Source organism: Curcuma longa, chromosome 8 (genome assembly GCF_044706935.1).
Source record: "Curcuma longa cultivar G26 ecotype Majalengka, Jawa Barat chromosome 8, ITB_CL_G26_1.1, whole genome shotgun sequence".
Taxonomy (NCBI): domain Eukaryota; kingdom Viridiplantae; phylum Streptophyta; class Magnoliopsida; order Zingiberales; family Zingiberaceae; genus Curcuma; species Curcuma longa.
This window is the reverse complement of record NC_133868.1, coordinates 9,267,759-9,279,425: the sequence shown is the minus strand read 5'-3', so window position 1 is coordinate 9,279,425 and position 11,667 is coordinate 9,267,759. Positions and strand designations below refer to the sequence as shown.

The following is an 11,667-nucleotide window of genomic DNA, read 5'->3' as shown; positions in this document are numbered from 1 at the left end:
TATAGTATGAATCTCTTCTTCCATTGCTTTTCTCCATTTTGCATCTTGGGAGGCTTCTTCATAAGTTATAGGATTATATCATGCAAATAGACATAAGTTGTTAAAATCAACATCAGTATCAATCACTCGACTGGAGTCATATATGTCTTGGATGCTCCTCATTCTTTTCACAATCGCACTGTTTGGATCATCATTTTCTGATTAAGTACCAACATGTTGGGGTGATGATACTTTTCACTCTCTCCTTGTTTGTCTTTCTCTTCTTTAAATGAGATTTGCTTCATGTCGTCACTATTGTTGTTGTTGCAATTCCATATTTATTCTTCATCAAATTCCACATCTCTTGATACCACGAGCTTTTGAGTTATGAGATTGTACAGTTTGTACCCGCTAGCATTCTCATTGTAGCCCAAGAGAATACACTTCTGACTTTTGTCTTCAAGTTTTGTCCGCTTCTCTTCTTGTACTTTTGCAAATGCTACGCTCCCAAAAATACGAAGATGATCCACTCTTGGTTTATGTAAACTCCAAGCTTCCTCTGGGGTGATGTCTCCAATTCTTTTAGTAGGAAACATGTTCAATAAATATACAGCACAAGCAACAACATCTCCCCAAAATTCTTTTGGGATATTTTTCTCTTTCAACATACATCGAACCATATTTAGAATAGTTTGATTTTTCCTTTCTGAAACACCATTTTGTTGTGGTGTTTGGGGCATTGTGAGTTGGTGAAGAATACCATTTTCCCTGTAAAAATTGTCAAACTCCAACGAGGTGTATTCACCACCTCGATCAGTTCGTAGACATTTTATATGATATCCACTTTATTTTTCAACCAAAATTTTGAATTGCTTAAATTTGGTGAAAACTTCTTTCTTCTCTTTCAACATATATACCCAAGTTTTTCCACTATAATCATCAGTGAAAGTCAAGAAATACATGTTTCCACCATTAGAGATAGGTTTGATGGGTCCACAAACATCAGAATGCACAAGCTCAAGTTGTGAAGATGCTCGCCTTATGTTGTATTTTTTGAATGGCTTCCTCTGCTGCTTTCCTACAACACATATTTCACATAGATGGTTGGAACTGTCAATCTTTGGCAATCCAAATACCATGTTATGTTTTGAAAGTAGCTTTAATGCCTCAAAATTCAGATGCCCATATCGAAGATGCCAAAGAATGGAACTATCCATAGTGCTTGCCTTGAAGCAATTCCCTTCATTGATACTCAATTTCAGTGGGAACATTCTGTTCTTGGCCATTGTGACATGAGTAATAAGATTATTACTCTTATCACGAACACTAAGAGCCAAGTCCTTCATCTCTATATCATATCCTTTCTCCAATAATTGACCAATGCTCAAAAGATTATTTTTGATATCAGGAACATAATAAACATCTGAGATGCATACCTTCTTTCCATTTTGCAATTCAAACATAATATCACCTTTTCCTTTAATTGGCCTTTGTGAGAGGTCTTCGAAGGTGATGTTGCCCATTTGCCTTTCATCGAGCTTTGTGAAAAACTCCTTCTTCCCACACATATGGTTTGATGCTCCTGTGTCTAGGAACCATGTAATAGGCTGGATAAATTCTGGCCCATCACATGCCATCAACAATACTGACCCTTCATTGTCCACCTCCTTATTAGCAAGATTCACTATTTCTTCTCCAGTGTTAGTGTTATACCAACATTCATTATAGTGATGACTATATTTCTTGCAAATGCGACATTGAGATTTAGTTTTATCATACCTCCATCCAGTATTTCTACCTCGTCCTCGGCCTTGACCTCGGCTTCTACCACGGCCTCTTCCATATCCATGTCCTTTTTTATTATCTTCATTTCCATCATTCTGAGTGTGCTCATTGAAGTTAGAAGTACGACCACCTCTTCCTCTCCATGTAGAAGACCTTCCTTGTTGAGGACCTCTTCTGTATGATTCATTCTTCTTGAATGATAATTTGGCTTGGAGTGCTTGCTCCAAAGTTCTTCCTTCACTTTTCTTCAATATTCTTTGTTCATATACTTGAAGGGATCCCATAAGCTCTTCCACAGCCATCGTCTCCAAATCTTTTGATTCCTCGATCGCCACAGTTATGAAATCAAACTTCGAGTCTAAAGATCTTAAGACCTTTTCTACAACTCGAACATCTTTTAGGTCTTCGCCATTTCGTCTCATTTGATGAACAATGGAGATAACTCGGGAGAAATAATCAGAAATTGTTTCTGAATTCTCTTGTTGTAGTGCTTCAAATTGAGCTCGAAGGGCTTGTAGGCGAATCTTCTTTACTTTATCTACTCCATCATATGCTGTCTTCAATATCTCCCAAGCCTCTTGTGATGTTGTTGCTAAAGCAATCAACTCAAAAGCAGCTTCATCTACTCCTTGATAGATAGTGAATAAGGCCTTCTTCTCTCTTTTCTTCATCGCCTTAAGAGCTTGCTCATTTCCATCGCTTGTTTCGGCTATAGTATAGCCGGTCTCCACAAGGTCCCATACATCAAGGGATCCTAATAGAGCCTCCATTTGTATACTCCACATTCTGTAGTTGTCTTTGGTTAACTTTGGCACTTGGAGGGAGCTCGTCGAAGCCATTGGTGTATATGGCTCTGATACCAAATTTGTTGGAAATTTGGTGGATCTAGGATGAGGAAACAAGAGTGTAAGAAAATCTTGTGTGAGAGAGTATGAAGAGAGAATGAAAGAGACTTTCTTGTTGTGCATTTGTTCATCATACAAGGTCCCTTTTTATACACTTAGACTCATGCTTCTACAATCTTCTACAATTAATACATCACATTATTAAACACTAAGACAAATGGATTTAGCCTTTTCCATACTAATGACTTGTCATAAAGAGTTGCATTGAACTTAATAGGATAAGTGCACTTTGCCTTGTTGATGAAGAGTCACATGAAATCAAATTGATTTTGACTACTTTCCTTGCATGGTTGAAGAAGTTAATTTGCCTTTGACTTTTGGAACAAGTTTACATGCTATAGAATTGGGCTTTCGGAGCGGCGCCATGTCTCTCCCTCTCCCCAACTCCACCTGCAGGCTGCTCCATCAAGTTTATTATTCAGCTCTCTGTCTGAAACAAGGAATAAAAGGAAAAGCTCAACAGATCCTAACGATTTGTCCGTTGCATTCGCGCGCGCTAACAGCCGAATCACATGGCTTCAATGAACGAAAGGTGCGAGCGAACTAACTAACTCATTAAGCTTCCTGATGGCCGTCGCCGACTGACATGAAGACGCTGGCTTTCTCTGTAACATGGCAGCCGCATCAGACTAATTGATCACTTTGTCCTTTCATGCCCTTCTTAATATTTGTCGTAGATTGTGAGGCATTGCTCGATCGAGGCCACAGTTTTACGTGGTCAAACAACTGCTTCTCAATGATTCTCCCGAACAGCGTAAGTCGGTCAGTCAACGCCGTGTTTTTTGACTCGATATGGGAATAAACTGTCCTGTCAAGGCAGTTGAGGAATCTCCCCTCGTGGCATCGGCCTTGTCGTGAGAACTTTGGCCGGAATAAAGAAGATATTGGACACATGGTGGACGGAGCTAGGGGCTGAGATATGCATATTAATTGACTCGTCGCCGACTATTGATAACGATAATTTAGTCGCAATATATGGAGCATTGATCTGATGAACTATGTTTGCTGATGAAAAGAGGATTCTGATGAACTGTTTGCTTTTTATCAGTTTCACTGGCAGATAACAAAATCTCGAACAGAGAGGACCATGTAACCGTGAACAATGTTTTTTGTGTTGATAAAAGAAAAGCATTTTTTTAATTTTGTAATAAATAAATTAGCTGTATCGAGCGCTATATAACAGCTTCAATCAATCAATCTCCACCACTTCACCGCCTCGTTCAAGCCGATTCTTAATTCCCTCATTCTTCAATGATCGCCTCTGTTTGCTTTCCGGTGGCGCCGGCCGGCGCGCGAGAAATGGAGGAGATGTTGACGGAGGAGGAGTGGAAGGCGTGCAAGAAGCGAGGGATGCTGAGACGATCGGCGAGCACGCGATGGAGGAGCACGGCGTCGAGGGCGACGCCGGTGACGAGGTCGTTGTCCGGGCGGTGCGCGAGGCTGGTGAAGGAGCAGCGGGCAAGGTTCTACATTGTGCGCCGTTGCGTCAGCATGCTCGTCTGCTGGCGAGACTGCTCTTGATGCCTCTGTGTGGAGATTAAGTCCTTAATTCCTTTGTCGGGCCTGGTCGGCGTCTTCAGTGCAATCGCCGTCCGTGGAGGGAAGAACCGAGGAGTTAGGTAGGTCCGCAGGACTGCTGGTAGACCAAATTACAAGATGTAATTTTTCATCATCCAAAAATTATAATTTTCTCCTCAAAATATTCGAATAGTTCAATGGGTTTGTAGAATATTGCATTGAAGTGGATGTCATCTTCGATCTTATAGAAAGCTCCTAAAAAATTGATACAGATCCTGTTCATCCCACAGTGAGTGTCACTGAAAGCTTAAAGAAACCGAGGGGGAAGCAAATTTACAAACAGAGTGGCGATTCTAACAAAATCTGGCAATTAATGGTGATCTGCAATAGTTCAGCCACCGCCAGAAAAAAATGGCGATGAGTGCCGTAGGAGTGCTTCAGCATGGGAAGAGGACGGATAGAGCTTGAGGAAATCGTCGAAGGACTCGTCATACTTCAGCGTGGCCACACTGTCGATCAAGCCCTCCGGCAACATGCTCGGCAAGGAAGCGTCGCCTTCTAAGAACTGCACCACTTGCTTCATGGTCGGCCTGGCCATAGGATCCGGGTGCGAGCAGAGCAGCCCGAGCTTGAGCACGGCCTCCACCTCCTCCTCCTCCGCCGCCGCCAATTCCTCCCCCAATTCCGCGTCCCTCGCCTCCAGAATGGCCTTCTTCTTCCAGCACTCGAGCGCGAACTCCACCAGCCCCGGAGAGTCCGCCGACGCCTTCACCTCCAGCGGCCTCCTCCCGCAGGCGACCTCCAGCAAGAAGGCCCCGAAGGCGTACACGTCCGTCTCCTTCGTCGCCTTCCCCGTCTTGCTCAGCTCCGGCGCAAGGTACCCCAACGTCCCCACGATGTGCGTGGTGTGCGGATTTTCCCCGTGGTCGTACAGCCTCGCGAGCCCAAAGTCCCCCAGCTTCCCATTAAACTCTCCGTCGAGCAGCACGTTGCTGGCCTTGATGTCCCTGTGAATCACCACTTGCTCCCATCCATCGTGCAAGTAATAAAGCCCCGCCGCCACGCCTTTGACGACGTGAAACCTCTGCGACCAATCCAGCCGCGGTCGGTCCTTGTAGAAGATGAACTTATCCAGGCTTCCATTGGGCATGTAATCGTAGACCAGGAGCAACTCCCTCTGCCGTCGGCAGTAGCCCAGGAGCTGCACCAGGTTCCGGTGCTTCAGCTTACCCATGCTCACGACCTCCGAGACGAACTCCTTAATCCCCTGCTTCGATTCGTGGGCGACCCTCTTCACCGCGACCTCGACCTTTGACGACGGCAGCACGCCTCTGTAGACCCGGCCGAAGCCGCCAGCGCCGAGGAGGTTCGCCTCGTTGAAGCCTTTGGTGGCTCGGTACAAGTCTTTGTATGAGAACCTGTGCGGTCCGTACTCCAGCTCCCAATCCTCTAATAACTCTGCAAATTTCCTCCTCCTTATAGCGATGAAAAGCATCGCTAGTATGCAGATCGATGAGAGGATTACAGTAGCTAGAGGAAGGCTAATCGCCAAGGCATCGGATTCATCGGATTTCTTCTTTTGCCTTCTAGGGCGAGGAACTGGAGGAAGCTTTGAGATGTTGAGTGGTTGCGCATTTCCGTTGAGGTTAAAGCTCCATCCGAGAATGTAATGGGATCCTGTGGCGGCGCCGGTGGAGGCAGAGAAGCCCACGAACATCTCATCCAAGACGATGGAGGAAAGATTGATCTTTGAGGAAACGATGGGAATCTCTGGTTTGGAAACAGAGAGAGGAGCCACCACGACTTGGAGCAGCATGTCGCGGCCATCGAAGTCGACCCACACCTGCATCGGATCGCCGCTTATCAGCGTGAGGTTCTTGGGGACGCCGGATTCGAAGTAGGCCACCGGCGAGGAGTTCGCCGACACCAAGGTGTTGACGTCGATCCCGACGTGGTTGTCGTTGATGTCGTAGAATTCCACGGTCCTGACGGTGTCGAGCTCGACGGCCACGATGTGGTTGCTGGGGCTGCCGATGTCGGAGACGTTGAAGAGACCGAGATGTTGGCTGGGCATGGAGCCTTGAATACCGACGGACGGAGCGATAGCGAAAGCAATGCCGTGACCGCTCACATCGGAGTGCTGCGGCACGATGGCGAACACGAAGGTGGCCGAAAAGGAGCGAGGCGCGCCGGTGGCGGAGTCCTTGAAACGGAGAGGAAGCGGGTGGAAAGCGTGTCCTTGGGCTTGTTCTGTGTCGTTGGTGAGCTTGATGAGTCCGTCGCCGGTGATCTCCGCAAAGCCGTTGAGGCTCAGGTTTGCCCCTGCGAATCCATTGTAGACGAAGGCCTCATCGGCGGAAGCCGCTGCGGTTGCTGCTGCAACGACGATGAAGGGGAGGACGGAGGAAAGCATGCGCAGTTGACTCATAGCTGGCAGAAGAATTATCTTAACCCCAATTTCTTATGCTCATCCTGCATAATTAAGGCCTTAATTCTACGGCCTCAATCTCACTAAATAGAATTCAGGTGATCTTAATTTAAAGAGGATAGAACTAGTTTGAGCTCTTCTCTTTCTTGGTTTTGTGGTTTGAACTGTTCATCCTTTCATTGTATAATAATGTTGTCACTCTTATTGGTTTTTTTTTTTCAATATGATAAACACAATGTCAACGACTGAGGAGATACTATACGTCAATGAAATGTTAATTGTATGATTTGGTCACGCTCGTGAAAACAAGATTAAACTAAATATATCCTCCTCTCCCAGTTCAATAATGTATCGAGACGTGATATGGGCATGCTACCTTGTCTCTTAGAACAGGAATCGAAGTCAACGCTACCGCTAGATTAGTTGAGTAGATGCCAGGAATCTGCAGTTTTCAAGTTTTCTACATGTTCATGCGTGGCATTAAGAGAAAAAGTCAAACAAAAGGTAGAAAAAAAAGCTCTAAATTTAGCATATTGCAGTAGGCAGCAATTTTGTTTTGGAGTAGAAGATCCGAAAACGTTTTATTGTTCGAACTTCAAACATTAAGCTTCATAGATACTCGTGCGTAGATCTGTAGGACTAAGATTTAGACAGTGTACAAGCAGCTACCGTCGTCGCTCCTGGCTGTCGGATCGAAGTTTTTGGCAATGGGATCAGTGCATCCTTCCGGAACTGGAATGTTCACCTGCTGAGCCGCTTTCCCTGCGCATGATCGCGATACGCACACGATTCGTTAATCTTCTCGTCGAGCAGAGAGGAAGAAGGGATGGGATTGGATATCATGCTCACCGTAGAACTCCCCAGTCTTCATGGCGTCCTCATTGGCGTCTCCGAGCGCGGCCTCGCTCAAGTACTTGTCGGCCAGCTGCACCCTCTTCACGTTCTCCTGCTCCTTCACCAGCATCTGCCCGTACTCCATGAGCTTGTCGAGAGTCATCTTCGGCTGGTCGAACGTCGGCGGCCCTTCCAGCGAGTTCACCAGCTTCTTCCCCACGGCTTCCACTCCGGTCTCTGCAACCCATTTCCTGACCTCGTCGTCGTACACCCTCGCTCTTATTGCACCGAAGAAGTCTGCATTTTGTATTGAAGGAAGTTGTGAGCGGTGATCAGCAATGGAGAATTTGAAATGAATTTTTGGTTTACCGATAGATTGGCCAGGGAAGGAGTCGACGAGCTTGACGATGTCTTCCCTGGCCACGTTGTCGGTGCGGAAGATGCCGGTGCAGACGCCGATGCGATCCTCCCGGGTGGGCGCCCAGTAGAACTTCTCCATTCGGCCGTCGCGGATGAGCGGCGCGTAGAGGGTGGAGAAGTCGTTGCCGGTGACGATGATGGGGACGCGCGGGTTCTCCTGCTTGTTGTACATCCCCGGCAGCTGCACATTGGTGGGGTTGTCGGCGATGTTCATCAGCGTCGCGTTCACCATCTGGTTGTTCACCGTGTACTGGGTGGTGCCGCCCAGCCGCCCCGCGCCGGCGTCAAGGTCGTTGATGAACAGGCAGCACATCTTCCCCTTCTTGATGAGGTCCGCCGCCTCGCGGTACCGCTGCCGTATCAGTTTCGCCGGCTCCCCGGCGTTGCCGCTTTCCAGTTCTCCGGCGCTCATCATGATCGGACTACCGATCGACCCAGCAATTAATCATCAAACAGAATTTGATTGGACTCGCTTCAAAGACTCAATTGAAGGGAAAAAAAAAACTCACTTGATTCCCATCTTTGCAAATACAAGCTCGCATTGGAATGACTTCCCCTGCCCTTTGCCTCCCCAAATACCCAAGATCAAAGGAACCTTAATGTTAGGCAAGTTCATGAAGTTCTTGGCTATGTGAACGACGAGCTTGTCCATGAAGGCAGGGGCGATGTAGTATCCTCCCATGGTGTTGTCGAACGCGAACCTGTCACGCATCGACACGTACCGTAACTGATCAATTCACAAACCCCAACAAATCTCTGCAACAGGAGTAAAGTTTAATTCGGTAGCTATGTTACTGGCGGAGGCCTTGGCTGATGTATTCGTGGGAGCTCATGACGGCGACGTGGGTGCCGTCGCCCATGGGCGCCTGGAACAGGGTGTCCACCAGCCCCTTCCCTCTCGTGATGTCCTGTTGGTCGTCGGAGGTGTCGTAGTAGAGCCCTCCCCACCGGTCCTTCTCCGTCTGCTTCGACTCGTCGAGATCCGCTGCCAAGACCCTGAGGGTGCCGCCGCCGGAGATCCTGCCATGGCTCGTGCCTGCGGTGCTCCACTTCAACCTGCTACCCAAGAACGCGGAGCTGGGGGATGCATTCGAGTTCCGCTAAAAGCAACAAAATTCGAGTTAATTAGAATTAAGCAGAGCGAGCAGGAACACAGAGCTGATGACTGCTGACTGTTACCGGCGGCACTCTGTTGACAGCTCCAACGGTGGGCACTGCTGCCGTAGCCATGCCAGAAACGGGAATTCGAGAAGAGCAAAGAAGAAAGGTGCGTTGGCAATTCGAAGATATCGATCGGTGAAGCATCCGGACCCGGAGCGTCGGCTTCGTTCGTTGCATGTGTGGCTGTAGCTCGCTGAGCCCTGGCGGCCACACAGTTTGAGATTGGCTTTGCGTGCATGAGGCTCATTTTCCCCTCCTTATCTGTTTACAACGTTTTCTCGTAAAATTCAACTAATTGCCTTGAATTTCATTTTATAATTTTTTCTTTAATGAACTTCTCTTTTTTTTCTCTCTGGCCTCTCATGCACGTCAGCTCACTGCTTGTTCCATCACTGCAATGTATCGATATGAAAACAAAAATTTCAAATTCTAACACGATTGGTCGATCGATCGCCTGAAACAAGCTAAACTGAAAGGCCTACCTTCAATTTAATTTGTTGTGTATTTTCTAAACAGAATAAAATAGTGACCGAGATGTTAACCTCCAAAAATATAGATTTACTAACATACTTGTGCATTAGTGTCAGTCTCTTAAATTTGATAACAAACCCACCCAATGCTATCTGTGTCGTGATGATGTTAATTGCACAAAGTAAACTCAGACTGAATGGAGAGATGAAAGTTCCATTTATCCATGGAGAAGAAAACAGAGAGTTTGATCATTCTCACTGCAAGTGCCAAGGGGCAGGAAAAGGATATACTGGCACCCTATTGCAATTAGTTGAACACCAGATAGTACAGCAGAAGTTCAATATTGGCACACTCTCTCATCATGTCAGCTAGCAAGGGGGAAGGCAACTTGATCGTGGAGCAATCAAAAATTAGATTCTGGTTAATTTCCCTTGAAGCTAGGAAGGGAATTAAATGGTAGAAGTCAGAATTTGGATATCTCAGATTTGTCAAAAGATTCTTAGTATATATGACTTCACGCCTATCTGTTTCAAACTCACGATATGGGGATCGAACATTTACATCTCCAGATAAGCAATTCATTTTCTGTAACAGTCTTCCCTATTATCTATTGTTAATTCTAGACTTATAAAAATTGTCAATTTATTCTAAGCTTACGTGATTATTTTCTTTGATCATTCTGGGATCTTCAAATATTTATCTTTCTCCCGACAAGACTTAGTTGCAGATTAAGCATTCCCTTAGTCTGAAATGGGATCACCTCCAAATAATTTCTCTATCAAGGATGCAGTCGTCTACAACGTATATTCATCTTTTAGGGATAGAGTCCCCATCAAGGATAGGATCGCCTCTAACATCTTCTTTCATCAAAGATAGAATCGTTATTTACTCTCCCAACTCGAACATAATCGCAGATCGAATACTTATCTTCATTGTCAGGGATAGAATCAACGTTTATTTTTTTGTCTAGGATGGAGTCATCACTGATTCGAACATAGTCGCAGATCAAGTATTTATGTTGACTGTCAAGAACAGAATTGCTGCTTATTCTCTCCGTTTAGGACAGAGTCACCACTTACTTTTCAGACTCAGATATAGTCGCGGATTGAATACTTATCTCCACTATCAATGACAATATTGTCGCTTATTTTCTTCGTCTTGGACAGGATCGCCACTTCTCTCAATCCCAACATAGTCGCGGATCGAATATGTATCTCTACTGTTAGGGACAAAATTATCGCTTATTTACTCCTTGGATGAAGTCGCCACTTACTCTCTCAACTCAAATATACTCACGGATTTGAGTACTTATATCTCCATTGTTAGGAACTGAATTGTTGTTGATTTCCTTCGTCAGAGATGGGATTGTCACTGACTCTCCTGACTCGGATATAATCGTAAATCGATATTTATTTCATTGTCAAGGATAGAATCACCATTTATTTTCTCTATTTGAGACAGAGTTGCCACTTACTTTCCCGATTCGGCATAGTCGTAAATTGAGCTCGCCATCCTCTCAGAGGATTGACTTATCATATTCTTCCAACTAGGACTTGGTCGCCCTAAATCTCAATAGACTTTGGGTCATCGTCTTCCCATAAAGTTCGATCGCATTTTATTTCATTTTTTAATATGAATTATAGTTCTTCCTTCTCTACTTTGAGGGGCTCGTTAATTAGCTGCTCCCTCTTTCTCTTCTCCTTCACAGATAGTGTGTCAGCCACATAGACCCTGATGTTAAGGCTTTGGGGTCGCTGATGCACCAACTTTATAGTCAATCAGACTACATCCTTCTACTAGATTTGAGGGGATTGTTTGTGATACAGTGATGTCAGGGGCCATGTGGCCGGACTTGATCAATGCGAGGACAATGTGACATGCTTTAAGACTTGGTTAATGCAGATATCCAAGATTTGCTCAAAGCAAATATCATCAGTCTCCGATTGGCCGAGCCAATCCGACCGGTCGAGATGATGATCCAACTTGTTGAGTTGATCCAACCGGCCAAGGCAATTTGAGCTATTGTGTCGAGCCAATCAGATGCCTCAACCTATCGACTTGCTGACATTCCAACCTCCCAGCATGACAAGAGACATAGTGGTTATCGTAACTCGAAAGAACATGATGTTTACAATGGCTCCCTTTACGGAGGTGTATTCCTTGGAT

At 45.7% G+C, this 11,667-nt stretch overlaps 2 protein-coding genes across 2 annotated transcripts; both read right to left on the bottom strand.

The window, feature by feature from the left end:
- Nucleotides 1-4,470: 4,470 nt before the first annotated feature.
- On the bottom strand, nucleotides 4,471-6,615 carry LOC141833265 (L-type lectin-domain containing receptor kinase IV.1-like). The gene has a single exon (XM_074720665.1). The coding sequence runs from the start codon at nucleotides 6,613-6,615 to the stop codon at nucleotides 4,579-4,581; it is 2,037 nt and encodes a 678-aa protein (XP_074576766.1). The 3' UTR covers nucleotides 4,471-4,578.
- Nucleotides 6,616-7,120: 505 nt separating this feature from the next.
- LOC141833266 (ribulose bisphosphate carboxylase/oxygenase activase, chloroplastic-like) lies at nucleotides 7,121-9,187 on the bottom strand. Its single transcript, XM_074720666.1, has 6 exons — nucleotides 9,049-9,187; nucleotides 8,665-8,969; nucleotides 8,379-8,570; nucleotides 7,819-8,291; nucleotides 7,465-7,746; nucleotides 7,121-7,377 (listed from the first exon to the last, which is right to left on the bottom strand). The coding sequence occupies exons 1-6, from the start codon at nucleotides 9,172-9,174 to the stop codon at nucleotides 7,262-7,264; spliced, it is 1,494 nt and encodes a 497-aa protein (XP_074576767.1). The 5' UTR covers nucleotides 9,175-9,187; the 3' UTR covers nucleotides 7,121-7,261.
- Nucleotides 9,188-11,667: the final 2,480 nt, after the last annotated feature.

Coding starts and splice junctions, on each gene's coding strand:
- LOC141833265 (XM_074720665.1), bottom strand. CDS start 6,615: ATGAGTCAACTGCGCATGCTTTCCTCCGTCCTCCCCTTCATCGTCGTT.
- LOC141833266 (XM_074720666.1), bottom strand. CDS start 9,174: ATGCTTCACCGATCGATATCTTCGAATTGCCAACGCACCTTTCTTCTT. Junction 8,571..8,664: donor ATCAGCCAAGGCCTCCGCCA/GTAACATAGCTA, acceptor GATGCGTGACAG/GTTCGCGTTCGACAACACCA. Junction 7,378..7,464: donor GAAGACTGGGGAGTTCTACG/GTGAGCATGATA, acceptor GATCATGCGCAG/GGAAAGCGGCTCAGCAGGTG.